The sequence below is a fragment of the Pongo pygmaeus genome, chromosome 23 (genome assembly GCF_028885625.2).
Source record: "Pongo pygmaeus isolate AG05252 chromosome 23, NHGRI_mPonPyg2-v2.0_pri, whole genome shotgun sequence".
Taxonomy (NCBI): domain Eukaryota; kingdom Metazoa; phylum Chordata; class Mammalia; order Primates; family Hominidae; genus Pongo; species Pongo pygmaeus.
This window is the reverse complement of record NC_085931.1, coordinates 28,213,827-28,240,662: the sequence shown is the minus strand read 5'-3', so window position 1 is coordinate 28,240,662 and position 26,836 is coordinate 28,213,827. Positions and strand designations below refer to the sequence as shown.

At 55.2% G+C, this 26,836-nt stretch overlaps 2 protein-coding genes and 1 pseudogene across 12 annotated transcripts in view; 2 read left to right on the top strand and 1 right to left on the bottom strand.

Moving 5' to 3' along the window:
- MICAL3 (microtubule associated monooxygenase, calponin and LIM domain containing 3) overlaps positions 1-16,132 on the top strand; it is a 234,570-nt gene extending 218,438 nt beyond the window's left edge. For 6 of the 11 annotated variants that reach the window (XM_054470576.2, XM_063662757.1, XM_063662755.1 and 3 more), the window contains 3 exons: positions 12,469-12,568; positions 12,699-12,772; positions 12,854-16,132. In XM_054470576.2, coding sequence (XP_054326551.2) covers positions 12,469-12,568; positions 12,699-12,772; positions 12,854-13,038 — 359 coding nt within the window. In that variant the 3' untranslated portion in view covers positions 13,039-16,132. Of the gene's footprint in view, positions 1-290; positions 342-10,028; positions 10,095-12,468; positions 12,569-12,698; positions 12,773-12,853 lie in introns of all 11 variants that reach the window. The other 5 variants (XM_063662754.1, XM_063662756.1, XM_063662751.1 and 2 more) reach the window with 2 other exon arrangements.
- LOC129023675 (uncharacterized) lies at positions 13,521-16,132 on the top strand (annotated as a pseudogene).
- Positions 16,133-22,855: 6,723 nt separating this feature from the next.
- Positions 22,856-26,595, bottom strand: LOC129023215 (putative uncharacterized protein encoded by LINC00528). Its single transcript, XM_054469768.2, has one exon. It carries the CDS (start codon positions 26,090-26,092, stop codon positions 25,082-25,084), a length of 1,011 nt encoding a protein of 336 aa, XP_054325743.2. The 5' UTR covers positions 26,093-26,595; the 3' UTR covers positions 22,856-25,081.
- Positions 26,596-26,836: the final 241 nt, after the last annotated feature.

Below are 26,836 nucleotides of genomic sequence, written 5' to 3'. Positions count from 1 at the left end.
AAGCCTCTGTCCCGGCTGATCCCTGGCGTACACGGGATCGTGTTGATAGTGACTGTTGACTCCCCGCGGTGGGTTTTAGTGACTGCCCTCCTCCCACAGCCACGCAGTATGCAGATACGGCGTGTGTGGATATGCGGTATGTGATGCACTTAGGCACGCATGCTTTCCAGCCGTTCCTCTGCCGCCTCGCTGTGTCTGTATTTCTTACGCTGCATATCATTGGTTGGGTGTGGGGGGACAGGAGGGCTACCTGATGGAATAACTCTGTCTTCACCGATTCCTTGTTGTAGACTATTGGGGAGAGTCTTATTACAGTGGCCTCATCGACTTGCATCTGGGTGGTATGTATGGCAGCGCCTGTGCTGACACTAACCCTGCTGACACCCTTTCTCCACCCACGCTTCCCAATCCCTGCTCACAAAAACAAGGAGAAATCAACCCAATAACCAAATGGCAAAAGCACAGACCCTTTTCCAGCTCAAAACAGAGCAGCGTGCTGATCTCCCTGCTGCCCACATGTGCTCCAGAGGAAGATCTGAGCTTGCTTTTGCTGCCTGGGGTCGTTTTAATTTTTTATAATAAAACTTTGCCCACCCGACCCCACCAGCCTTGCATCTGCGTCCTGGTCCCCTAAATACACACACTCCGACACAGCTTTTGCCCTGAATCTCATCCCTCACTGCTTGTAGGAATCATATCTGCTAGGGGGCTCACTGCCTGCCACACTTACGCAAAGAAGCAAACATGCCAAGATCTCAGCCCGACCGTTTTCACTGGGGCGTGCTCTCATTTCTCCCAGAAGAGCTGAGTGCGAGGGAAAGGCTTCTCTGTAGTGATTTCTGCCCGGAGTCACCAAACTCAAAGCCAGGTTGACGGGTGCCCATAACAACGTCCCTCCCTCCTTGCTCTGTCCTGGGGCTCACTTTATACTTCTTTTCAGTGAAGACAGGAAAAGCTCAAGGCCATGGTTCTCAAAGTGTGGTCCCTGGACCAGCAGCAACATCACCTAGGAGCCTGTTAGGAAGGCACAGCCTCAGGCCCTGCCCCAGACCTGCAGAATCAGAAACTCTGGGGTGAGGCCTGGTTATCTGGTGTAACAGACCTTCCAGTGGGTTCTGATGCCCTCTAGAGCAGGAGAACCACTAGCTTAGAGGTTGCAGTATGTTTGGCATCTTGCCATTTGTATTAGTTCAGAGGAATGGCTGACCCCTGTGTCTCATTTCTAAGCTTTTCTCCTGGGCAGCTGCCATTCTGTCGAGGGGAATCCTGGGGACTCTGGCTCCTCCTCCCTGTCCCTGTGTCCTTGATCTGGCAGTCTACCCACTTCATCTCCCCGTGGAGGCTCCATGCCTAGAGGTGGTCTTCAAACAGAAGAATGGCAAAGATAATTGTCTCATGTTTTACCCTGACCCCATTCCTTTAAGAGGGTCACTTCTTGGCCCATTCATTTAAAAACCAATGTCATAGTTCTGTGATTCCACCTATCAGACAGTGCCACATCCAAGGTGGGGCTGTCACCTCCCTGGGAAGAGAGACTGTTGCTGTCTGTGCTTCCTGTGTTCTCCAATCCCGCGCGCCCACGGACCCACCCCCTCGGAGACTCCCTCAGTGTCCCAGGGCTTCTGGTGTGTTCAGGGACCTCCGCACTCAATGGCCACTGGTGCTGCAGAAGGGCCGGTGCTTACATTCCAATTAACAGACCCTTTTCCCATCTAATGCCTCTTGCCTCCTCCTAACACCACCTCGGGAGTGTTCATGTCCATGCTAAGCGAAAAAATTCACACCTGTTATCCCAGCAATTTGGGAGGCCAAGGCAGGTGTATCATTTGAGCCCAGGAGTTTGAAACTAGCCTGGGCAAGATGGTGAAACCCCGTCTCTATAAAGAAATTTTAAAAATTAGCTGGGCATGGTGGCACGTGCCTGTAGTTCCAGCTACTAGGGAGGCTAAGGTGGGAGGATCACATGAGCCCAGGAGTTTGAGGCTGCAATGAGCTGTGATCGCACCACTGCACTCCAGTCTGGGCAACAAAGCAAAGCCCTGTCTCTTAAAAAAAAAAAAAAAAAAAAAAAAAAAAAAAAAATTGTTTACGTTCAGAGTCTCCTGGAAGGGGCTGTCAGAACGCGTTTCTTTAGGATTGTATCCACCCTTCCCTCCCAGTTCAAGATGCCATTAACACACCCATCGCATCTCCTGCTTTCTTTGTTTTTTGTTGTTGTTGTCGTTTGTTTGTTTGTTTGAGATGGAGTCTCGCTCTGTCGCCCAGGCTGGAATGCAGTGGCGCGATCTTGGTTTACTGCAAGCTCCACCTCCCGGGTTCAAGCGATTCTCCTGCCTCAGCCTCCCGAGTAGCTGGGATTATGGGCGCCCACCACCCCACCCGGCTAATTTTTGTATTTTTAGTAGAGACGGGGTTTGCCCATGTTGGCCAGGCTGGTCTCCAACTCCTGACCTCAGGTGATCCGCCTGCCTCGGCCTCCCAATGTGCTGGGATTCCAGGCGTGAGCCACCGCGCCCGGCCTGCATCTCCTGCTTTCTTTACCCTCCTTGCTCGAGTGAGAAGACGTAGTGAGCTGGTTTCTCCTCTGGGTTCCTGGACTCCAGCTACTAGCTTTTTGGATTTAGAATTCCAGCAAGTTCCAGGGGGAAATGAAATAAATAGAAAAAGGAAACTCAGGATGCCTTGTGAATCACACAGTGCCCCACCACTGACACTCATAACCCTTTGAAGGTGGGCTCATCAGCTCATCACTTCCCCTTTCCCAGACCGTTAACGCTGCGTAAATTCAAGACTTCTCGGGTTCTGCTCACCACGTGGGGGCTGCTGCTCGAAGGGGACATTCCCCTCTGCAGGGAATCTCTTGTGGACTTAAGGTCCTGTTCTCGCCACGCCCATGAGGATGACGGCAATGCCAGAATTAGGTTTCGTTTCTGTTTCTGCTGTTGTGTCATTCTTAGAGCACTTGGTAATATTCATTAATTGGAGGGAAAATCACCCTTTTGAGATCTGGAGCCTCATATGTAAAACCTGATTGCCCCTCTGTGCCTGCATCCCCAGAAGGCCACCTCGAAGCCCCATTTCTGTGCCATAGCACCCGTCTCATTTCTCCCATGGGCAGAGCAAAGCTCCAAGCAGCCCTCGGAGCGTTGAGAATGCTACCTCCTGCCCAGAGGGGCTGACTCCTACCCCTGCCCTGTGCTCTATGTGTCACGCTCCAGGCTCTTTCAGTGGCTCTCAGTGAGCTACCTAAAGGCTCTGAAAGTCTCTTTTTTCAGCCACAGAGTATAAAGAATGAAGATTTCCCTTCCTCACATAGCTGGACCTTGTGATTTCCAAAGAAATCATTAAAAAGACTCAAAACAATCCTTGGGCCAGAGAGGAAGGGTCCCCAGGTGGCCACTCCCCTTCTCTCTTCTTCCCTGGGACCCTGAACAGGCCCGGCCCAGCCTGCTTTATTGCACTAGAACAGACAGATGACTGGAAATCTAGAAGAAAACCACATTTCTTCTAAAACTGATTGAAAATACACACACATAATTTCTAGTTCTCGGGGACCTCATCTCTTGATTTATATGTCTCAAAGGAAATCTAAAGAACACGAAAGGTTTAGAAATGTAACATGAAGGACTGGAGGGTGGCCTCTTGCTGTTGTGCAGGGATGCCGGCCCTTGCCCTTCTGAGCAGCCGTCTTCCTGTTCTCTCTGCTTCTCTGAGTTTCATGTTGATAGATTCTTGGTTTGCCTGACCAATCCACCGTCAGCTCGGTTCTGCTTTGCTTAGGAACTTTGGAACCTGCGAGGTTTCCCAACGCGCGCGTGTGTGTGTGTGTGTGTGTGTGTTTTAGAGCAAGGTTTCCCAACGCGCGTGTGTGTGTTAAAGCGAGGGTTTCCCAGCACGCGCGCGCACACGCACATGTTTGTGGGTGTGTTTTAGATTGTAATTCTTACATGCATTTGTTTGGTTTTTTGCCTTCACTTTTCCTCCCAACCTGGAGCTTTATCTCTGCACTAAGTCTGTGTAGCACCAGGTGTCTCCCAGCCCCACTATGTGTATGCTAGACTGGGCCTGCCGGACCAGCCTCACCCTGTCATGACAGCTGCTTGCATGTCTGCAGTATTGCACACCAGCCAGCTGGGACCCCTGTCAGGGCCATGGTGTTTGTCATCACCTGAGGTTTTAGACTGGACCTCACCTTTGCAGTGCCAAGGCTGCCCCAGGCCAGGAGCATGGCATTGGTGGTGCCCACCAAATAGGCTTCCTGGGTTGGGGACTCAGAATAGCCGAGTGCCTTCTTAGTCAGCAACACATTTGGTCAGTCTTCCCTCACACTTCCCAGGCTGCATAACCTGAGCAAGGCAGAGTGGAAAATCTACAGTGGCCCCACTCCATAAACCTGAGCCGCCAAGGAATTCCAGCCCTGAGCACTTTGCTTTGTGAAAGTTTTTGAGACAGGGTCTGGCTCTGTCACCCAGGCTGGAACCCACCCAGTGGCGCCATCTCCACTGACTGCAACCCCCACCTCCTAGGTTCAAGCAATTCTCCTGCCTCAGCCTCCTGAGTAGCTGGGACTACAGGCGTGCGTCACCACACCCAGCTAATTTTGTGTTTTTAGTAGAGACGGAGTTTCACCATGTTGGCCAGCCTGGTCTTGAACTCCAGACCTCAAGTCATCCACCTGTCTCGGCATCCCAAATGCTGGGATTACAGGTGTGAGCCACCACACTTGGCTCCTTTCTGAAAGTTTAATCCAGTCAGTTGGGCATAGCCATGACAGGTAATGCCCCTGGTGTTTCCCAGGAAAAGGTGACAAAAGCTCTTTGGTGTCTCTGACAGGAGTTCGATAAAAAGGCATTGCTCTGGCCGGGCGCGGTGGCTCACACCTGTAATCCCAGCACTTTGGGAGGCCAAGGCGGGTGGATCACAAGGTCGGGAGATTGAGACCATCCTGGCTAACATGGTGAAACCCCATCTCTACTAAAAACACAAAAAATTAGCCGGGTATGGTGGTGGGCGCCTGTAGTCCCAGCTACTCGGGAGGCTGAGGCAGGAGAATGACGTGAACCCGGGAGGTGGAGCTTGCAGTGAGCCAAGATTGCACCACTGCACTCCAGCCTGGGCGACAGAGCGAGCCTCCGTCTCAAAAAAAAAGGCATTGCTCCAACACTATTTATCATTATAATATTTATGTTATTATTTATAATGGTACTGTATTTAGCAGTAAATATAGTGGCATCGCCGCCAAAACAAGTGTGAGAAATGAGAGTCCAGAGAGTCCACCCTGGTAAGCTAAGGGCTGCACTTGGCTGCCCAGAGAGGCAGGAAAGTGGAGCCTCAAAATATGCCTGAGAATAAGCGAGCCTCTTTCCTGTCCCCAACACCTTGGAGTGTGATCCTCAGAGACTAAAGGGAACTGAAAACCAAAAATGATCTCTGTCTATGCAGGATGTTCCAAAAGTGTGGCTGAAAGGGGAAGACACTAACCTTGGGGCTCTACAGAGTTTCTGTGTGTGAAACACACAACAGCGTATCAGAAGGGAGGGTGTGGGGCCAGCCTCCACCTCTTGAAAGGCTGGTGTTCTAAAACGCTTGCAAGCTGATTATTTGGAATTCTGTATTTTCACGTGGAAATACAGTTGTAAATGGTGGCTCAGCTCATAAAAAGCCCATTTTCCTCATTACACCTCTGTGTGTGGTACTAGTCTGGTGACACTCCAGGACCTAACCCGTGTTCCCTGGGGAAACGCAACATTCCAGGCTGGGGCCTCTAGGCTCTAGAAGTCTCCCTAGTTGGCCGTCTTTTGGTCTGCTGGACACTGCTTTAGGGACCTCCCCAGCTCTGTGGTGATGGTGTCTTTGTCCAACCAGGGGGAGCTGGGAGCCTGTCTAGTGGGCAGAGATGGATACCGAGATGAGGCAGGTCCCTGGGGCCAGTTGTTCAGCTGCCTTGGAGAACGGCCCACCGACTTGTCTGCCCGCTGTGGCTGTGCTCACCTCTGCTTCCTCTGCTCTGGCTGCCACGTGGCTAGCATTGGTGGCTGGTGCGTTTGGGGTGCTCGGTAAACATTTCTGGCATAAATTATTAATCTCCCGCATTGTCCTTACCACAGGCCATGATTCATGTATGATATTGCTGTTTTTGATATCAGCATCATTGTAGAAGCCAGTGGGTTAAATATAACCAGGGAGAATTGAATGATTGAGTCGGAAATGCAGAGCATCAAGCCAGCACCCACCACCACACAGATTGTCACTGGTGGTTGTCGGGCTATGAACAGAGTTGGGCCTTTGTCTTGGCCCCTCTGGGCTATTATTACTTATTTATTTATTTTTTAGAGATAGGGTCTCACTCACCCAGGCTGGTGCAGTGGTGCAGTCACGGCTCTCTGCAGCCTTGACCTCCCGGGCTCAAGCAGCCCTCCCACCGTAGCCTCCTGAGTAGCTGGGACTATACATACTCACGCTACCACACCCAGCTACTTTTTGTAGAGACGGGGTCTCACTGCATTGCCCAGGCTGGTCTCGAACTCCTGGGCTCAGCAGTCCTCTCACCCTGGCCTCCCGAAGTGCTGGGATCACAGGTGTGAGCCCCCGTAGCTCCAAGCTTTCTGACCGTATCCTCACTAATCCTTGTGAGCAAGGCACTCAAGCCTCTGCCTCCCGGTCTCAGGGCTATGGCTCTTGGATTTTGAGTACCAGAAGGACTAAGGTAGGCCCTGCCTGCCTCCCAGATGACCATCTAGGTTCAGTGTGTGGGCTCGTCTGCTTGTTTGTTTTTCCAGCTGCCCGGGTGTCTTCTTGATGCAGTGTGCCAAGGTGAAGAGTCTTGGTTGGAGAGAAGGTGGGAATATAGAAGGACAAGTACAGAGAAGGGGACCTGCCCTACAGCTGGCCACTCTTTCCCCCACCCCGTCAGCCGTTCTACCCCACACTGGGTCCTGGGCCCGTGAGAGGCAGGGCCTGGAGTAAGGTGCTCGGGTGCGCTAAGGGCCAGGTGGTAGTGTAGGGGGTACCCCGACTTAGGAAGGCCAGGCCTGGATTCAGGTCCTGCCTTCACTGTCTCCCCAGGCACAGACAAAACAGACTCTACCCTCTCAGGGCCTCTTCAGAAGACGAGGCAGGAAGGGACATCGGGCCTCCCTTCCAGGTGTGACATTCTGATCAGGGTCTGTGGGACTGCTCTTCCTTGAGCTGCCTGAGACGCCAGCATTTGTTAGATTTGCCTAGTGCCTGTGTTGAAGAGGGCAAGCTCTGAGTTCAGAGTGGGCAAGAAGATTTGGCTTCTTTTCCAGACTCTGCCACACAACTCCTTTGAGCCTCAGAACCCTCATTTGAATTTGCCCATCCTGGCAGCCACACCTGGCCGGTGTGAGGATCACGTGGGTGGTGCATGCGAGGGCGCCCTGAAGCTGGAGAGTGCCGTCCGTGCCCATCTCACGCATTGCTCTGGACAGGCCTCACTCCCTGGTGGTGTACTGTTGCTTTTTGAAATTCTGTGACAGGCACTGCCTGCCCGCCAGATGTCAAGCGAGTGGCACTAAAGAGCCACCCCTGGGTCACGCGTCCAAAGAAAGTGCTGCCTCAGAGGGAAAGATGGAGCAGATGTGCTCCCGAGTGTTGGGGACGCAGCAGAGTGCTCCAGGGAGGAGGGGTCCTCTGGCCAGGACCCGTTCACTGCTCGGGAGCTCAGGAGGGGTGGCCGGCGCCCAGGTCACGCAGGAGTGCTTTGAGAAGTGGTAAATTATAGCACCTGTTAGCAACAGATGGAAACCCGTTACCCTGACGTTGAGAAAAACCAAAAAACTTCCATTTGCCAAAAGCTTGACAGCATCTTTGTTCTTAGAACCAGTGAACCAAATCTTCGATTTCTTACATCCCCCTAAAAGGCAAAGCATTTACTATAAACCCCCCACCCCCGCCCCGTGCACGCTCAGTCAGGTTCCAGTCGGGTGGAACTCCCCTTGTTTGATTGGTTTTTCCCTTCCACTTCTTCTTTTGAAAATTGTATTGATTGGGCATTTTTTCTGATTATAAAAGTAGCCTCGCCCGTTGTGGAAGTGTGGAGCATACAGGGAAGTCCGAAGGTAGCGGCCCCGCAGCGCAGTGAGGACTCGCCGGCCGCTCACGCGCTTCTGCCTCTTGCTAGGAGAAAGCCTTTTTGGTTTCTTTAAATGCTTGCTTTACCTGATGCCCCTTTTTCTAATTTCATTTCCTAATTCTGTTCCCAGTATTCTGTTATATTGTCCTCTGTATTGGGAAGGGCATATGAGGATGTGGCCTACATAAAAACAGCTGAAAGCTGTACTTTGTGCTGTCCGGAAAGCAGAAACAGGTGTTGTAATTATTACCCAGGCAGGCGCCTGCCTCTTCCTTTTGGATGTGTTTTGGTTGTGTATCACATGGGCGCTGTTCCGCTCCACGACGTGGCCTATTCTACCTGTGACACCAGCCCCAGGAGGTGGCAGGGACTGTTCACTGACGTATTTGACGGGATTCATCCAGGTGTTCCAAGCCTCAACACAGACTACACTGTGAAGCCGAGGTTGACTGTAGGTCGGCTGTAAGGCAGAGTGTATTGTTGAGGAAAGAAATCCTCCCTCATACCCATGCATTCGGCCGGCTGTGCCGTGTGTGCTTAGCACACTGGGTACAGTCAGCATTTCACACACATGCACGCTGTGCCTGGCTTTGGTTTTGAAGTTGTACCCAATAGCAGATTCAGTGTGCCCAGGGTACTATGCACCGTGCTGGAAGGGTTCAAAGACAGAAAACACCTGTATTCATGCAGCTGCACTGCCGAGAGGCCTCTCAGCCAGCCGTTTGTCTTGTTGGCCTTCTGTTGAGTAAAACGAGGCCATTTCTTCAACCCTGTTCTCTCTGTAAACCACACACTGCCCTCCCCGTGGGCCGAGGCCCCATGTCTTCCTGGGCTCTGTTGTCCCTGTGTGTGCTCTGTGATGTGGTTCTGTGATGGTCCCTTGCCAAACTCCTCTCCCTCGTCCTTGAGTAGCCATCAGACCCCAGATCTAGAGATGTCTCTCTGCACACTGTCTCTCGATGCCCCGTCAGCACTCCTCCCAGCATCGTTCCTGTAAGTTTTGGCGTGTCCTGTCAGCTCACCCCTTTGGTCTCACAATCCAGAGTGTGACAGCCCCCAGCTGCAGCACGGGGTCCCTGCACAGCCATAGAAGGGCCAGAAGGAAAGGGGGTGGTTGGCTCTACCCGTGCCTAGAGGAGAGAGGGGACAGTGACACGGACGGGTGGAAGTCACCTCTGTGCTTGTACATTTCCCTAAAATTGTCCTGGCTCAGAATTGGAAGCAGCGCAGGTGTGAGCGTCCTGGAGGCCCGTCACAGGATGGGGTGCTGCCCCCACAGACTCAGAGGCCCCTCCTTGCCCTGCACTTGTCAAGGCCAGCTCTGCCTCAGGCACATACCTGTGGTGACATCTTAGAGGATTCCACGTGGGTCTGGGAGGTGACCCCAGGTTGTCACCTGCAAGCCTGGAAGCCATGTTGGCCACTTATTGAATGCAGTCTGTCTCAGAGCCAGGCAGACCTATCCAGGGGCTTTGAGGAGCGGGCCCAAGGCCCCAAAGGCCCCTGTATGACAACCCAGATGCCACCGCCCTCCTGATAAGGAGTAGAGGCAGGAGGGCCCTGTGGCCCGAGTGCTGCCGTCATCGTGTAGGGAACACGTCGTCCCTCTTGGAGGAATCCACACTGCGGCTCTGGCCCCACGCCCCTCTGTGATGCTGCCCGGAGCCGGGTCTGCTCTTGTTCAGTTCCATGCTGAAAAAAGGACTTAATTCATTTGTAGACTTTGTTTCCCTTGTTTCTGCTTCTCCATTTCTTGTATTATTTTCTTTTCCTCCTGTTGTTCCTTTCTCACTTTTTATGCTTTTTGTCCTCTGCTTGTTTTTATTCCACCTTCTCCCTGTCCCTCTCCACTTCCAAATTCCTGCTCCTCTCCTCCTCTTCCTTTTTTGTCTTTCTCCGTCTCCTCCTCTTCCTTGCTTGGTCCCTTTTGAAGTTGAGCCCAGTGGCGGGACTCCACGACGTAGACCTCTCTCCTTCTGCCCTTGCTGTGTCCAGGAAGGTAACGTAACCTCGCCAACCCCATCCCCACTGCCTCGGAGGGGGTGTAGCAACACTAGTCAAACACAGAGCCAGAACCCACCTACCTCTCTCTCCCTCTTTCTCTCTGACCTTCAATAGTCCTGTTACAAAATGTCATGAGTCTGTGGCAGTTTCTAAAGGTACAGTATCCCTTTGACTGTCTATGGGGAGGACCAGGGTGCACAGTGAAGCCAGAGAGCCTCCAGGTCTGGGTCCTTCAGGGCTACAGCATTGGCTGGCCCTTCGTGGCTGGGGCTTTAAGTCTCAGATCCATCAGATAGAGGGGCAGGGATGCAGGTGGGGAGCCTCCCGCCTGCGTGCAGCGATTTGGATGGGAGAGTCAAGGAATACTGTCCTTACAAAGACTGATCTACACCAGTGCCCTCGGGCCCCTTTCCAAACAACCACTGAAAGCAAACCTCTCTTACCTCGTGTCTTGCTGAGTGTGTGTTTTTTAAGTTTGTCTGATTTGAAGTCTGTTGTGGTGATAAGATTGTCGTTGAAAGGCATGTGGGGGGTGTGGCCGTGACTAACCCTGCTAACTCTTACCTGCCGTCCACAGCGCTCACCCGACTCTCGCCCACACGCCACGGCCCCTGCCCGGCGGCCGTGGGCGAGCTCTCCATAGCTAGTGAGCGCTGTCCGCACGTCTCCGGTGGCATTTTCTGTATCTTCGCGGGGAGGTGGGCAGCGGGAGAGACTCCCTGGTGCCGCCGTGGCCGGGCGCACTGGACAGCTTGCATGCCTCGGGCCCCTCCTCCACGGCCATGTGGGCACACTGTGCAGAGACGCTCCGAAAGCAATGCATGGAACTGAGTGGGGGCTGGCTTAAAAGCCAAGACCCAAGCCTATTGGATTGGGTGAGGAGAGCGCTGGTCCCCTGACCCTCAGGCACGCACTCCACAGTCACAGGCTGGACAGGCCGGGGGGCTTCCGTCCTTCAGAGGAGGCTCAGGGGCAGGAACCCCCTTGGGAGCAGAACCGCATGTGCACTAGGGCACAGTACAGACACCAACCCCTGCTTGTTGAACATGGTGCATTTCTGCCTCCTTTGGTGTGGCCACTGGGTAGAGACTAACTGTCTAGCAGACACCACTGCACATAAGAGATGTGTCTGTGTACCGTGTGCCAGAAAGGCAGCTAGTTGAGGGAGGACTCTGGCTGTGGCTGGCCCTTCCGAGGCTGTGTTCTTCACACTCCTGGGCTTGTCTTAACCGGCTTAGAACGCCCCCTGCCAAGGGACGCAGAGAGTGCAAGGGCCTCTGAAAGATGTCCCCGTCTAGTGCCCCTTAACCTGAGGCCCATGGATGGACCGCAGGAAGCCCAGGAGCAGCTTGGAACTCTGCATCAAATGGTTTGCTCTGCACACATAAGCATTTTTCTAGGAAGAGAGTCCCTAGCTTTTACGAGATTCTCAGAGTGGTTTGTAATCCAAAAATATTGAAGAGCCACTGACACGGCATGTATTTTAGGCAGGACCACACTTTTGCCATGAACCTCTGTGCTCCAAGGAAGAGGACCTTGTTCTCTCCTTGGGTGGCTTGGTCCCTTGGAGACTTCTTCCTTCTGTCCTGCCACAGTGAAGCCCAGCGGTCAGGCCGTCCCTGGGGGAGGTTTGGTATCGGCACCTGTTGGTGCAGGCAGCCACCAGCCACAGGCATTCTGTTGGACTGGACCAGGACAGGGCGTGGCCACCTCCTTCCATCCCCAGGGGCTGCTAGTGTTTCTCTGCTCTTGGTGAGAAACCCTGCGGCCATCCTGAGATGCGGGATCCAGCGGGAGAGCATCCGGAAGCTTGACAGGCCACAAGTTAAGGGGTGGTGTCTTCTCTCCCTGGTCAGGAGATAAACAAATGACAAGGCATCTGTTCTGGTGGCCCCTGGAGAGGGGCAGTAGCCCAAGAAAGAGCTGAGTTAAATGAGCATGACCTGAGGGCAGGATGCAGTTTACAAATTCACATTTGCCTCGTTTACGAGACGGTTTCCTCCAAGGAGACCTAGTACATAGCAAGTGCCAAATAAACATTGAGTGGCAAAAAAGAGGGAAAGCAACGTAAGTCATCCTAAGAGAGCACACAGAGCAGGAGGGGTAGAAACCAGCCCCGGGGAGGGCAAGGTCCCCGCTGGCGAGGTCGCTGACGGGGTGAACAGGGATGGCAGGACACGGGAAAGCGCAGGCTCCGGGAAGGGGGACGCCAGGGCCCCATGGCTGCAGGCAAACCTTGGGCCTGGCTTGGGAGTGGAAGTTCCGGCAGCATCTTGCTTGGCCCTCTTTGCACATTTGCCCCGTGTGGTTCCTGCGGGCCAGGGTGGGCGCGGCACTCCCTGCACCCGACACAAGCGTTCTCTCGGCAGGTATGGGCAAGAAGGATGACCCCAAGCTGATGCAGGAGTGGTTCAAGCTAGTGCAGGAGAAGAACGCCATGGTGCGCTACGAGTCGGAGCTGATGATCTTGTGAGTGGCCTTGGGTAGGGGGCGTCGGCGCCATGCTTGTCACAGCAGGCATGGAGGTCCTTCCGGATTTGGGGGTGAGGGGTGGTCCCCAATCACTGTGGCTTGTCTCCCTCCTGCCCTGCCTCCTCAGTGCCCGGGAGCTGGAGCTGGAAGACCGGCAGAGCCGACTGCAGCAGGAGCTCCGGGAACGCATGGCAGTGGAAGGTGAGTGGGGTGAGGCACCCATGGAGGCCAGGGTGGGTGACACCTCCAGGCCCCTCACCTCATGCCTTCTTCTTCTTCAAGATCACCTTAAGACTGAGGAGGAGCTGTCAGAAGAGAAGCAGATTCTCAATGAGATGCTGGAGGTGGTGGAGCAGAGAGACTCACTGGTGGCGCTGCTAGAGGAGCAGCGGCTCCGGGAGACAGAGGAGGACAAGGACCTGGAGGCTGCCATGCTGTCCAAGGGCTTCAGCCTTAACTGGTCCTGAGCTCCCACCCAACGCCCCATTTTCTGTTGGCATCCGCCTGGCCGGGCAGTGGCCTCCAAACCACCTGGAGCCGCGATCTGAGGAGGCCTGGCACCTCCTTGGAGTTTACGCTCAGATGCCCGTGTGCTGCTTGGAAAGTGGTCGAGTCCCACCTGCAGTGGGGAGCCCCAGGTGACAGTGGTTATCTGAGACGGCTCCACCTCCTGGGAGGAGGCCCACCTGGACCTCCCGCTCAGAGGAGGAGCACGGCGTGTATGGCATGACGCAGGGGACCACCCCGCGCGCTCCCTGAGGATGTGCTGGCTGTGCGCCTTTCTTCCACTGGCACATTTGGTAAGAGAGGGAAGCTGCTCCTCGTCAGAACCACAGTGCGCCGTGCGAGGGGCACTGTCTTCGTCATGCTCCCTGGAGCACCACCAAAGAAACGTAAACAATACCCCACGAAAGCAGGGTCAGGGCTCAGGGTGTGATCGAGACCCAAGATGGGGGCGTCCAGTCATGCCCACCCCAGCATCACAGGAGACGTGGAGGTGCGGGCAGGCTCCTGAATTATTATGCAAATTAGGAGGACGCAGGAGGGGTCTGCCCTCCGGCCCAACACCACACACTGGACCCTAAGTGGCCAAATGCCTGGGCCGCTTGCTGGCTGTGGCCTGAGGCTTGTGAGTTGCTGCATTTTGCTTGTAGTTCACAACCACTTTGACACTGGAAAATGCTGACTTTGGGGGACAGGATGAGGCCCTACATTCTAAGCCCCCAGTTGGCAGACAGGCATTGTCCCTGTTCCACATTTATGTCGGGGCAGGAGATGACCTTTTCCTCGGTGTTTTTCCTGTGTTTGCACATTGAAATGAAGCTGACAACCTGGCAAGATGCTCAGCCGCTTCAAACCCTTTTTGTCAATTAACTTATTTTTTTAATACTTGAAAAGAAGTAACTTCGTTTGTATATCTTTACTAGAGACACTGATCACCTGCACCCGGGTGCGGGAGCCACAGCGGCATCTGGTGCGTCCTACACGACCTGGTCGGGGGCTGCCCGGCGCTCGTCACGTGCATCTATTTATTAGCTTTTCTCTTCGTATCACTGGCCTGGCTGGCATCAGGGAGCTGCCCAGAACCCCCGTGTGGGTCCTGCTCACACCTTTCTGTCCCCTCCTCCACCCGGTGCCTGCCTCACCCTGGCGCTAGACCATCTGGACCGCTCATGTGATGAGGGTGCATTTCCGTTCTGTTTTGGGCCAAGCCAACAGCAGAGCTGCCACTCTCACCCTCCCGATGAGAATTCCGGCTCTGCAGAACTCGCCCTTGTCTCAGTTTGGGGGCCAGGGCATCACCTTCCTCCGCACGTATGTTAAAGAAGGTTTAAGGATAGGCCCTCGTCCACACTGGCCAAGAGGGTGCAAGGTGGGACCCTGGAATCATGTGGCTGGTGAGAATTCCCTCCTCCCAGCCTAAGATTCACCCAGACGGAAACGCAAGTGCTGCAGTGGGTGCTGGGATGCAAGCTGGCCTCTCTCAAGCAGATCAGCGACTCCTGCCCTTCCTTCCGAAGGCGACGGGCACCTGCCTTGTGCAGGATCTTCATGGGGCCATAAAGGGTGGCGAGCCCCGAATCACTAGCTCCTATAGCCAAACCGTTCGTTTCTCACAGTTCCGCACCAGCCTGGCTGTGTACAGCTCATCAAGCCACTGAGCTAATAGGGGGTGGGGTGCTTGTCCATCAAAGCAGTTAGCACATAGCCCAGCGAGGAGCCATCCGGACCAGACCCGCCTGCCAGGGGCGCTCCAGCCGCCTGCCGCCTCCGTGGGCTGGGGCCAGCTGGGAGCAGAGGCCTGGCCCCTCCAAGGCGTCCCACAGCGGAGCAGGCTGAGTGGCCGTGCTGACCTTTGGCTTTCCATGGGAACCACACTGTGCCTCAACTTGAACATTCATCCCAACTGCAAAGGAGCAAAGAACCTGTGTCATCCCTGTCTGTCCAGAAGCTGCCATCTCTCTCCTGTGCACATCCGGGAGATAACACTGCTAGTGGCCGCCACAGCTCTGATTCTCCACCTGTTCTCACGTGAGGCAAAGGTCTCCTTTTCTTTTCTCTTTACTTAAAAAAGGGGAGAGGAGGGTTTCTAGATTCCGTCTTCAAACCCCAGTCGTCCCATAAAATTGGAAGTGGGAAAAGACCTTCACTGCCCGTGTGGCCTTTCCCAGACCTCTCCTCTCGAATGCCACAAAACCGGTCCAGCCCCGGCAGAGCCGCCTTTGGCCCTTGTAGCTCCTGCTGGCCCCACAACGGGGAAGCAGTTTGCGAAGTGGCTCGGAAGGAGTGTGGCCCAGGGATCTGCTATAAGTGGCCGGACGTAGCAGGAGAGCCCAGTGTCACCTTCTGGTCCTGGTCAGCCTTAACACTGTGGCATCCTCCACAGCACACACGGTGGCCTGCAGTCTGGAAGGCGGACCCGAGCCTTTGCAGAGAGGTGCCACAGAGCCGCAGCCCTGCACAGCAGCCCCAGCCTTCTCCTGACTGTGAGGACACCCAGTTCTAGTAGAGCACTTTTTTTTAAAGCTCCCATTTTGTAACCACTAGTTTGCAGTTGACTTGAGTACTCTGGTGACTTGCTGCGTGAAGCGTTCTCAAGCTGTGAGAATGTGCGCAGCTCCAGGCAGGTTTTCTCTCGGAGAGTTAAGTCTTCCCGTGAAGGCAGGGAAGCAGGTTGGATACACATATATCACACGCATAAAACACCAGGCGCGGGAGCAGCCCAGACTCAAGGCTGACTAAACTGGAGGCTGAATACTATGGAGGTCCACATGCAGCTTCCCTGGAGGGCAGGCCGGAGGCGCTGCCGCCCCTGGGCTTGAGGATTCCGCACCCCGTGGGCTTCCAGGCCTGCCCAGATGATGCCTTCAGGCCTTTGCCCCTGGCAGCCATCCTCAGGCCGATTTTGACCAGCAATGATAGACTCTTCTTAACCCTTTCAAAAGAAATTTTTCAGTGGGACAGGAAGGAGAGTTAAAAAACATTTTTTTAAAGGTGGTAACATCTGACCCACAAAGGGAATGGGTCTGTTTTATGCGAAATAAAGGTTTTTCAAATAAATAGTGTGTTTCTTAAGTCATTTTACTGTATTTTTCAGGTGGATGGTGTAGGTGCAAGGTATTATGCATCTAGCTTGTGCGTGTGTGCAAGACGGTTTAAAGAATACATGGTTTTTTTTAAGTTTGTGCTTTTTTTAGTCCTCCATAGTATCCTGGCTCAGCCACCAACTGCTGTCACTTGAGTAAATGTCTTAGGCAGCCAAGTTTGAGAAGCAGCCACTCTTCAGACGAAGCTCCAGTAGCCTCTGGAAGGGAAGTGTGCTCTTTGAATTGGAGATATTTCGAGTCAGGGCAATGCTGTGGTCCTGGCAGCCCTCCTTCCAGCCCTGCCCTGCTCTGTCCTGCAGCACAGCTGACCCAGGAGCCCATGGCATGGGGTCTGCAGCACCCACGCCTAAACCTTTCAGATGTTTCAATGATCTCGAGGTCATTCAGTGCATAGGGTCACTTCTTGTTAGCCTGAAAATTGTCCCCAGGAGATTACAGGGTATAGACCTGGCCAGCTCCTCTTCCTTTGTTCTAAGACGCCTCCGAGGCACGCTCCAGCTCTCTCTCTAACCCCTCCCTTGGTGTGTTGCATTGTTGGGAGCATGGCTGACCCCGTGACCATCCAGGGGCGCCATGCAGGGAGGGAAAGCACCCCGGCCCAGAACAAAGAAAGGCCTGGCTGGGACAAATGTGGGCGTGTCAGGTAGAACAGAGAACAAAAATGGATGAGCAGCTCAAAGTGCATACCCTGTGGCCCTAGAGGACATCCCGTACAAGGAGAGCTGAGTCACTTGCCTGTTGGGAAAGGAAATGGAGCTTGGTAGTCACCTGACCCCCAGGCTCTTGTTCCTCAGAGGGGCTTGCTTGTCAGAGCTGCACCAGGCAGGCTTGGGCTGCAGTTCATGGCCACCTCAGGTGGCAGGAAATGATGAGTATTGCTTTAGGGAGGACACCAGAAAGGAAGGCTGCTGGGCCAGGCCACTGCCACTGTCAGAAGCACACAAAAAGGCCACACGCCGTGGCGCACGCCTGTAATCCCAGCACTTTGGGAGACCGAGGCAGGAGGATCACCTGAGGTCAGGAGTTCAAGACCAGCCTGGCCAATATGGCTAAACCCCGTCTCTATTAAAAATACAAAAATTAGCTGGGTATGGTGGCACACACCTGTCATCCCAGCTGCTGGGGAGCCTGAGGCAAGAGAATTGCTTGAACCTGGGAGGTGGAGGTTGCAGTGAGCCAAGATCGTACCACTGCACCCTGGGCGACAGTGAGACTGTCACAAAAAAATAAACTAAAATGTATAGGCTTTATCGTTTTTAAATTTTAAAAACTATTTTAAAACAAAAAACAAGAAGCTCTTCTTTCATGAACCACCACATCTAACAGCTCCAAAGTCCCTCCTGAACCCTGAATCCTCACATAGTCCCATCTTAAGAATCAGCCAAAAATGATGAAGGGACAAGACATGCCATTTTATTCCATTTTTTATAAGCTGGCCACACTGGTCCATGTACTAGACCCTCCCCCCTTCGTGTCCCCTGCTCGGATGACCTCCCCAGTGATGCCCAGTGAGGAGGGTGAGAGGCTATACCACCCAAACACTGGCCAGGGGCCGGAGCCTCCTGCCGCACGCAGCACAGGAGCCTGTGAGACCAGGCCCGCGGCCCTCCCGACAGCCTGTGGCTGCTCAGCTTCACCAGGAGCTCTTTCAGCAGCCTCTTCGTGTGCCCCCTGCCCCAGGGTCTTCCCGCAGGGGGTGCTTTGCCGGGGAAGGCAGAGTCCAGTTGCTGTGGGTAGGCTACATGTGCCACAGCCACTGCCGGAGAAGACACCTGCTGCCAGGACGGAGGAGGGAGACAGTCCCTGTGCTGCGCACACAGCCCCTTTTCATGCCCGCGTGGCCTCGGAGCTGCAGAGTGGACATCCAGTAATGGAGCAGGCTGTTTCCAGCCATGGGGCCCGGGGTGGGGCCAGGGTGGGGTGGCTCAGGACTAGGTGGATGGGGCTGAGGGCCTCCCTGGACAGTCAACACCTGAACCGTGGTGAGGCTGCCAGTATTGAGTGGTCCCCAAAGTAGCCAGGGACAGCATCCTCCAGACGCGGTAGGTGCGTGTGGAGCTACCTCGCGCAGCTGTGAGACTGACTGCAGCTGCTGGTGTCTGCCCACCCATAAGAGGGCGGCAGGGAGCACAAGTTAGGTGAGCACCAGCTCAGTGTCCTGGCGGGATGTGTTCCTGTCTCTTCCCCCGACGTCACCCTGATCACAGCACTCACCTGGCCGGTGCCTCGCGTCCCGCCCACCAACTTGGGACTGCTGACCAACTTAGGATGGGGAAGCACGTGGGAAGGCCGGAGGTTCCGGAGTCCGGGCCGGTGTCGATGCACAGATGCCTCCTGATGGGAGAACCCTAGGAGGACTCGGGAGGCAGCCCCCTGCAGCTCGAGGCCAGCCTGTTTCACAAACTTGCTGGGCCCCTGTGGAGTCAGTGTTCCCAGAGCGTTCAGTTGGCCCCATTGCCCCCAGTCACCCCTCCACCCAGGCAGCAGGTCAGAGCTGCTGTCCCAGCAGCAGCTCCAGGGACAGGCCATAGGTCCCTGGGTCTTCACAAGGCCATTGTCAAAAATGAGGAATTTGTCCAGATGAGTGCAGGAGTGTCAGCGTTGAGGGGCTGCTCAACCCACAAGCACGAGGCCCAGCAGGCGAGAGGAGCCTCTCAGTGGCCAGCCCCCATGAGTGTCCAGGGCCTGCCTTTTCTTTTTCTTTTTTTTTTTTTTGAGACAGAGTTTTGCTCTTGTTGCCCAGGCTGGAGTGCAATGGCACGATCTTCGCTCACCACAACCTCCGCCTCCCAAGTTCAAGTGATTCTCCTGCCTCAGCCTCCTCAGTAGCTGTGATTTTTAGTAGAGATGCGGTTTCTCCATGTTGGTCAGGCTGATCTCGAACTCCCGACCTCAGGTGATCCGCCCACCTTGGCCTCCCAGAGTGCTGGGATTACAGGCGTGAGCCACTGCGCCCGGCCCAGGGCCTACCTCTCTAGCCCCCGGTTGTCTCCCCGGCAGAGTGGCTGCCAGGTCTTTCTTGGGAGAAAAGGAGAGAGAGGCACCTGGCAGCCAGCAGCTCCCTTTCCCCAGTGGGTCTTACTTCTTTTAAAAATGTTTTTAGAGAATTAAATACCTTTCAAAAATGTATCTCGGACCAAACTTGTTCCCTCGGGGGGCTGGGATGCCTTCCACCCAGAGGCCCCAGCACAGGGACCACCTGCCCAGCCAGACCGCCTCGGCAGGCAGCTCCGGCAGGTTCCGACTCCCTCGGCTCCTCCACGGCCAGTCATTCCTGCCCATCCCCTGCCCTCTGTGTCTGTAGCTGCTAAGTTGCCGCTGCAGGCTGGTAAGAGAATTCTTCTTGTCCTTCCCCTGGTGTGGCCATGTATTTTGACAAGAAAAGACAAGCAGGAAATTGTCTTTTTCCCCAAGCTTCTTGCCCACGTCAAGGGCAGACCTGCTCCACCAGCATCTGCCAATGCTTTGTTATCTCGGAGCAATGGTGTGCGGCTAATGGGAGGGGTCTCTGCTGTTGGAGAGGGTGGGATGGGAGGAGTCTCAGAATCAAGATCCAGGCAGGATCACGGATGAAAAATTAGAAACCCACTTATTTCAAGCCAGGATTGTGATAAGAAGGACTTTGGTGAACAGACCTAGGGCAAGGCCCACAAGCAGAAGCAATCAGATGGCACCAAAGACAGCACCGGCCCCCAGAACCCTGCAGAGCCTTGAGTAAGCGGGGAAGGCTTGCTGGCCTTCCCAGGCACGAGCATCCTATTCCTGGCCCCAGGGAGGGTGTAGTCTGTGCTCCCACCAGGTCAAGGTTCGGAGGAGGGTGAAGAACTTCATGCATGAGACAAGGAGCATCAGAACAAGGTCCACCCCCAGCCTCCTCCCCCTAGCACCATCCTTTCCTCCTCGCTGGAGAGTCCTCCAAGGCCCCGGGGAGACCTAAAGCACAGCCACGCTCTTGGCAAGGCACCATGGCAGCAGAGCACGTAGGCGTAAGCACATGCGGTAGAAAGTAGATTTGGTGTAGAGAAATAGAGATTAAGTAGGGCTAAGGCAGCTATAAACGTCATAGTTTTAGATGCATTTTCAGGTGCCAAAGAATTGCCCTTGGCTTTGAGAGCTGGACGGTGAGCTCAGCTGGGGCTGGGAGCCAGTGGCACAGTGCAGTATTGAAGCTTTCCCACACAGGGCCCAGGGGTGGCAGCGCCCCACCCAGGGAAGTCCCCTGGGTGGATCCACCATTCAAAACTTTCCCGTCCTTTTCCTCCACACCAGTGGAGATACAGGCTAAGAATCCCTAATGCAGGATTTGCTTTGAGCATCATGTCGGCAAAGATTCCAAAATCTGAAAAATTGAAATACCTCTGGTCCCAGGCATAATAGATAAAGGGATACGCACCCACCTGAAGCCCCTCCCTTCTCCATCGGCACCTCTGAAGATGATCCCAAGAGCCTTCATCCCTCTCTCCAGAAAGATCTTTTACTGGAGGCCACAAGCCTGTGAGAACCAAGCGCTAGACCAGGCGTCTGCCTGGCTGGCTGATGCCGGACGCGGCTCTCCAAGCCTGTTTCTACCTTTGGACCAGGAAAAGAACATCCACTTCTCTGCCCCGTAAACAGATCCTAGACGCTGAGCACTTTGGGTTTTGTGGGGTGCTGGGCCATCCCTCTGTGGCTGCCTGAGTTGGTCCCATACAGGCATCCATTGCCTGAAGGCTGACCCAGCCCTGCCCACCGCACGCCTGGGAGCAGCTCCTGCCCAGGCCTATGGCCAGAAACGCCACAGTGGCTCCTCTGGCTGGCATGAACTTCACGATGACACCTGGGTCTCAGTGCAGTTTGTAGGAAAGGAAGGATGCCACGGGGTCAGATCGTGTGTGGGGGAGATTTGGTACAGAAGCGAACACAGGAGTGAAGATGGCAGAAACGTCACGTAAGGTGAGGCGTGTGTCTCCTGGCCTCTCGGCTATTGCAGGTCTGAACTGCGCACAGCATGAGGCTGCAGTGCTGAGACTCAGCCCCTCCCGGGGGGCCCACAGCCTGTGCCGTTCACTCTGCACGTGGCAGTCTTGGTTTCTGCATCTTTGAGCAGAATGCTAGACACAGTGGTGGTTTGCCCTCTGCTCAATATCCCTCTAACAAATCACTATGCAAAACATTCCAGCTGGACACAGCCACCCCACGCCGGGACCCCCACACTGGGATCTCCACTCCCTTCCCTCTGCTGGGTGTGATTTGGCCAATTATCCAAAGAGTTCACTTCAGAAAGGGCAGGGTGAGAGGAAGGATAGCAAGGGGGTCCCTGGGCTGGGCCAGCCCTGGGGCGGATGCCGGAGGGCCCAGCTCCCTCTGGGAAATCCTGCTCGCCCTGCCCCAGCACCCATTCTGAGGCACAGCCAGACTCTGGGAGGGCTGTGCTTGGAGTTTTCCAGCCCTTGGGCCTTAGGAGTTAGCCCTCTGAAAGTTGGTGGCGAGGGCTCACTAGCAGCTGAGGGTTGTTGGCATTAGATAGAGCAGTCCCAGGGAAAAGGCTGCTTGAAGCAATATGGGAAACCCCAGACTGGTCTTTCTGCAACAGCTGAGTCATGCCAGCCTCCCAGAGCTTCTGCAGGGCCACACCCACCCAGCAGCGGGGCTGGGGAATTCCCGGGGTCTACTTGCCTCCGCTCGGTGGGTGGGACTGGTCTTCACCATGGCCGTGATTTCACCATGGGGGTGAACATAATTTTCACCCCCCCAGGCTCTGGTCCTGCATCTTGCCATCTCTCCCCTCTCCTCCAGCAAGACTCTTGCCCTCACAACCCACCGGCCCTTCAAGGCCCAGCGCCTGGGGAAAGCACCACCTCCTAGGCAGGGAGCCACGCAGCCAGGCACCACCAGCCAGGCCCTTCTCTAGGCTGTCAGGGCAGAGCCCTGAGTCTAGGCAGAGAGGGGAGCCCTGTGGTCGGTGCTGACTTGGCCAGGAGCCACCAGCCCCAGCACTGTGGCCCTTTGATGTTGGCTGAGAGCCCTGGGCCGTCCCTGCAGCCCCAGTTCCTGGGGTACTAACTGCAGGGAGGGCTCTAGGCACCTGGCCTCTCTGCCATGTGATGGTGTGCGTTCACTGTTTTTCCACCCCAGGTCTCGGGCAGGCGTTTATTGTCGGTTTCTGTCCCAGAGATGAGGGGAATGGAGGAAGCCTTCACTCCAGCAATCAGGCCCCCGCCAGTACTGGGGTGGGCTCCAGTTCAGGGGCTTAGGAGGCACCATGGAACGCGTGGGCTTGTTCCCAGGGGAGCAGAGGCCTTGTGCAGACCTCGCCTCCTGCAGTGTGGGGGGATGAGATGCCTGGAGGGGCAGGCAGGAGGGAGAAATGGCCCACTTGGTAATAGACATTACTGCGTGTCAGCCCTGGCCAGCAGGGGACAGGCCACCTCTGCCCCTGCCTTCCCAGCCCTGTCCTCAGGCCAGGAAGACACTGGCCCCTCCACCCCTCATTCCTTCTGCTTCTGAGAGCGCCTGAGCTTCAGTGAGAGCACAGCGGCCCGGCCGGGGAATGAGCAGCACCTGGAGACAGCCCACCCTCAAGAAGAGCATGGAAGTGTCTGGGGCGGATGGTAGGGACAGGGGCTTCAGGGCAGGGGAAGGTGGTGGGGGCAGCTGGCAGGGAGGGGGTGAAGTTCCAAGGGTGCACTGAGAAGGGGGCTGGGGTGGAAGAGGAAAAGGGCAGTGCGTGGCAGCCCCTCCGCTCCTGTCTTTCTCCGCATGCCCCTCGGGAGCCGCCATCCAGCCCCCACTCTGAAGCACCTCCCACAGGGACCCCAGCCACCCCACTCACAGCACACAGAGCTGCTAGGAGCCTCCCACCGCACTGCCAGGTAATCACAAGCCACGCTTCCTGAGCGCGTGCTGGGTGCCTAAGACCTTGCGTTTCATGTATTCACAGCCCGCCTCTGAGGAATGTACTCTCATCTCTTTAATGACAGGAAATCGGGGCCCAAGAAACTTGATCTGGGGCCTCAGGATGCGGGGAGCTGGAGGCCAGCTTTTCTGGGGGCAGTCCCTGGCCAGTTACGGCTCACGAAGCGCGTCAAGGCCAGAGCTGAGAAAACGAACTCTGAAGGCTGAGCTCTTAAGCACCAAGCTAGAGGCCTCTCACCCTCCTCTTGACCTCCGCCCTGGGAAGCCTGCCCAGACCCCCGTGCCCACGCTCCCTCTGCCCTCCAGATGCACAGATGCTTCTGGTCAGAACCACGCCCTGCTCTTCAGTGCACCAGTGTCCCTTGTAGAGTTCTCTGTCCTGGCTTCCGTCCCAAGTCACTTGGGAGTAAACTGCGCGCACTGTCTCCCCATCTTCACCAAGGGATGTGAAGAGCTGATGACCGCAGAGACGCTGGATGGGACAGCATCAATCTCGGCACTCTTGGGAGGAGAACCTCAGAGGAAAGCCGGGACCCCGTCAGACTGACCTAGCAATACACCAGGTCCGGAGCTCCCAGTCTGTTACCGCAGCGAGCCTGCAGAAAGAGTCGGCCATCAAGAAGGTGGTGGACGTCTTCTTTCTCCAGGTGCCGCTACTACTGCTTTGGAGCCGTGGGAATGCTGCAGTCTCCTTCCACAGAGAACGTGCTCTCCAGGTGCGTGGAGTGCCTCAGCCGACAGCCTCAGGTTGGAGCCACAGAGGGCACGTGCTCCAGGCACTCCAGTGGTATGGGGCTCTGTCCCTTGCTCCTGCAACAGCATCCTTGGCCCCGAGCTGCTGTTGGTGTGGCAGCAGGGCCCTATCAGATCTGCTTCACAGCCAACCACTTCTCTTCCTCCCTCTCTCCCCTCCCAGGGGTCCGATCCCCACTGTGATCTGAAGGCTGTCCCTGTCCAATCCCGCCCCTTCCTCTTGGGTGTCACCTCCCACCAAGCTTTGTCTCAGCATCTGCTTGCCGGAGGATGGAAACTGACACCTCTGTCCTGTGCTGAGTAATACCAAGAGGAAACCCAAAGGACTTTTCTTTTTTGTTTTTATTTTTATTTTAGAAACAGGGTCTCACTCTGTTGCCCAGGCTGGCGTGCACTGACACGATCACAACTCACTGCAGCCTCCACCTCCCGGGGTCAAGCCATCCTCCCACCTCAGCCTCCTGAGGAGCTGGGACCACAGGCACACACCACCATGCCTGGCTAATTTTTTATCTTTCTTATTTTTTGTAGGGATGAACATCTCACTGAGTTGCCCGGGCTGGTCTTGAACTCCTGGTGGCCCAGTCTGGTTTCGAACTCCCAAAGGACTTTTGAACAAAAACTCTCAAACTCATTGTTCACCATGGAAATGCAAAACCAAAATAGCACCGAGCTATCATTTTGTACTATTAGACTGGCAAAGGTTTGGAGGCTAGATCCTGCCCAATGTTGGTGGGGATGGAGCAGGGCGGCCTGCCATCCCTGCTGTGGGATTAAAGTGTACCACCGGGGAGACCTCACCACAGGCCCGCCTTAGACAGGAGCTCTGTCCCTACAGTTCGGTCCCCAGATATCTCTCTAAAGAAACCCTCATTTGGGCTCAGAGTGCCGTGTTTGAGGATATGAATGAGAGCGGCTCATCATGGCGGCAAGTTGGAGGTCACTGGGGTTCCATGTTTTGGGAAGCAGATGGGCGAAATGCAGGGCTGCCCACAGTGGGGGACCCCATGGCACTGGAGCCACACGTGCAGCAATGTGGAGGGACCCAGCAGATGGAGCTGGGTGGAGAAAACGTGCCAGCTCACATCTCAGTTAAAACACACATGCACAAGCAACAGCACACTTGCTCGTGAGACTGCACAGGAGCCAGTCCGCGGCGCGGAGGGAGCCAGCAGCGCTGTCTCGTTCACCTTCGCGGTCCAGCTTCCAGACCTGCGCCGTCCTCACGCGAGAGTCCCTCAAGTGTGCGGCAACCTCAGCTCTGCACACTCAGCCTTGGACACCCACAGCGCAAACAGGGACCCTCCCAGAGCTGCCCCCAAGCCCCTCCCCTGGCCTGTGTGCGTGCGTCTGAGCGGGTGGAGGCCAGCCCTGGGCTCTGCTTCCCTGTGAGCCAGGGTCTGGGCTGAGTCTGACCTGGAGGCCCAGGGCCAGAGCCAGACACATCATTCCAGGAGTTTGGAGGGATCCAACTCCCCTGAAGTTGGCTGTGACTTGGGCCTGTCAGAAGCAGCTTGCGAGGAGGGTCGCAAGTGACCCAGACCTGGGAAGGAGGGAAAGGTTTGAATTTTGAAAAAGAAAAAAAAAAAAGATAATTTTGCCCTTTTCGCTTGACGTTGGGGGGACAAGATGGGTGTGAGGCCTCCTGAGACCGGGAGAGGAAGGCCACCTGGCAAAGCTGCAGTCCCAGCATTATCTGTATGTTAAATTGATGTTTTAAATCAGAGTTGATATCCAAGTAATTAAAGAATAAATAACAAGCACAGGGACTAGTGAGGGGCTGGGCCAGATTCTCTGCAACCCATGTGGCTTCACCCACTTTCCAAACCCCTGGTTCCGTGAGGACCGAGAATGACCATCCCAGACTATTCCAGAAACAGCCTGGGGATTCTGAAAGTTTCCCAGGGCACAGGCAGTGAAAGGGAGAGAAGCTCAGCCCTTCCGGAGGGGACGGGTGGCTCAGAGCAGAAGGTGGAAAGGGAGAGAAGCTCAGCCCTTCCAGAGGGGATGGGTGGCTCAGAGCAGAAGGTGGGGATGCAGTTCTGGGGGCGCCATGGCCGAGCACCACAGACCGGGCACTTGCACAACAGAAGCGGGTTTCCTCACAATTCTGAGCCGGAAGGCGGAGATAAATGTGTGGGCAGGGCTGGGTTCCCCGGACGCCTTTCTCCTTGGCGCAGAGCCATTGTGTTGTTCTCCCCGGGTCCGTTCCTGTGCGGGTGTCCGCGCCCCCATCAGGACACCAGTCAGATAGGAGTAGGGCCATCCAGTGACCTCACTTAACCTTAATCACCTCCGGAAAGTCCCTGTGTCCAAGCACAGTCACGTTCTGAGGTCCTGGGGGTCAGGGCTTCAACTTACGAATTTTCAGAGCACTCAAGTCAGCCCACAACAGTGGACTTTGAAATAATCTTTTAGGAACTGGACTCCTAAAGGACGCTTTAGAAAATGCCAGCCTCGTTCTGTTGCAAAGGGGTAACTGAGGAAGAGGGGCTGAGTTTTCACAGGAAGAGGAGCCCAGTGGCAGGAAGTGACAGTGAGAAACTGCAGCATAAAGCGGAACCAAAGGCTGGCTGTGACTATGTGGTCGCCAGCTCGCCTTCCCTGTCAAACCTTGCTGGATTTTGTGTTTCATTTTCATTGCCAAAAACATCATTCAGGCCGGGTGCAGTGGTTTATGCCTGTAACCCCAGCACTTTGGGAGGCCGAGGTGGGAGGATCACTTGAGCCCAGGAGTTCAAGACCAGCCTGGGGAACAGAGCAAGACCCTGTCTCAAAAAAAAAAAAAAAAAAAAAAAAAAAAGAGGCTGGCTGCGGTGGCTCATGCCTGTAATCCCAGCACTCTGGGAGTCCGAGGCAGCCAGATCACCTGAGGTCAGGAGTTCGACAGCAGCCTGGCCAACATGGTGAAACCCCGTCTCTACTAAAAATACAAAAATTAGCCAGCCAGTCATGGTGGTGGGTGCCTGTAGTCCCAGCTACTTGGGAGGCTGAGGCTGGAGAATCACTT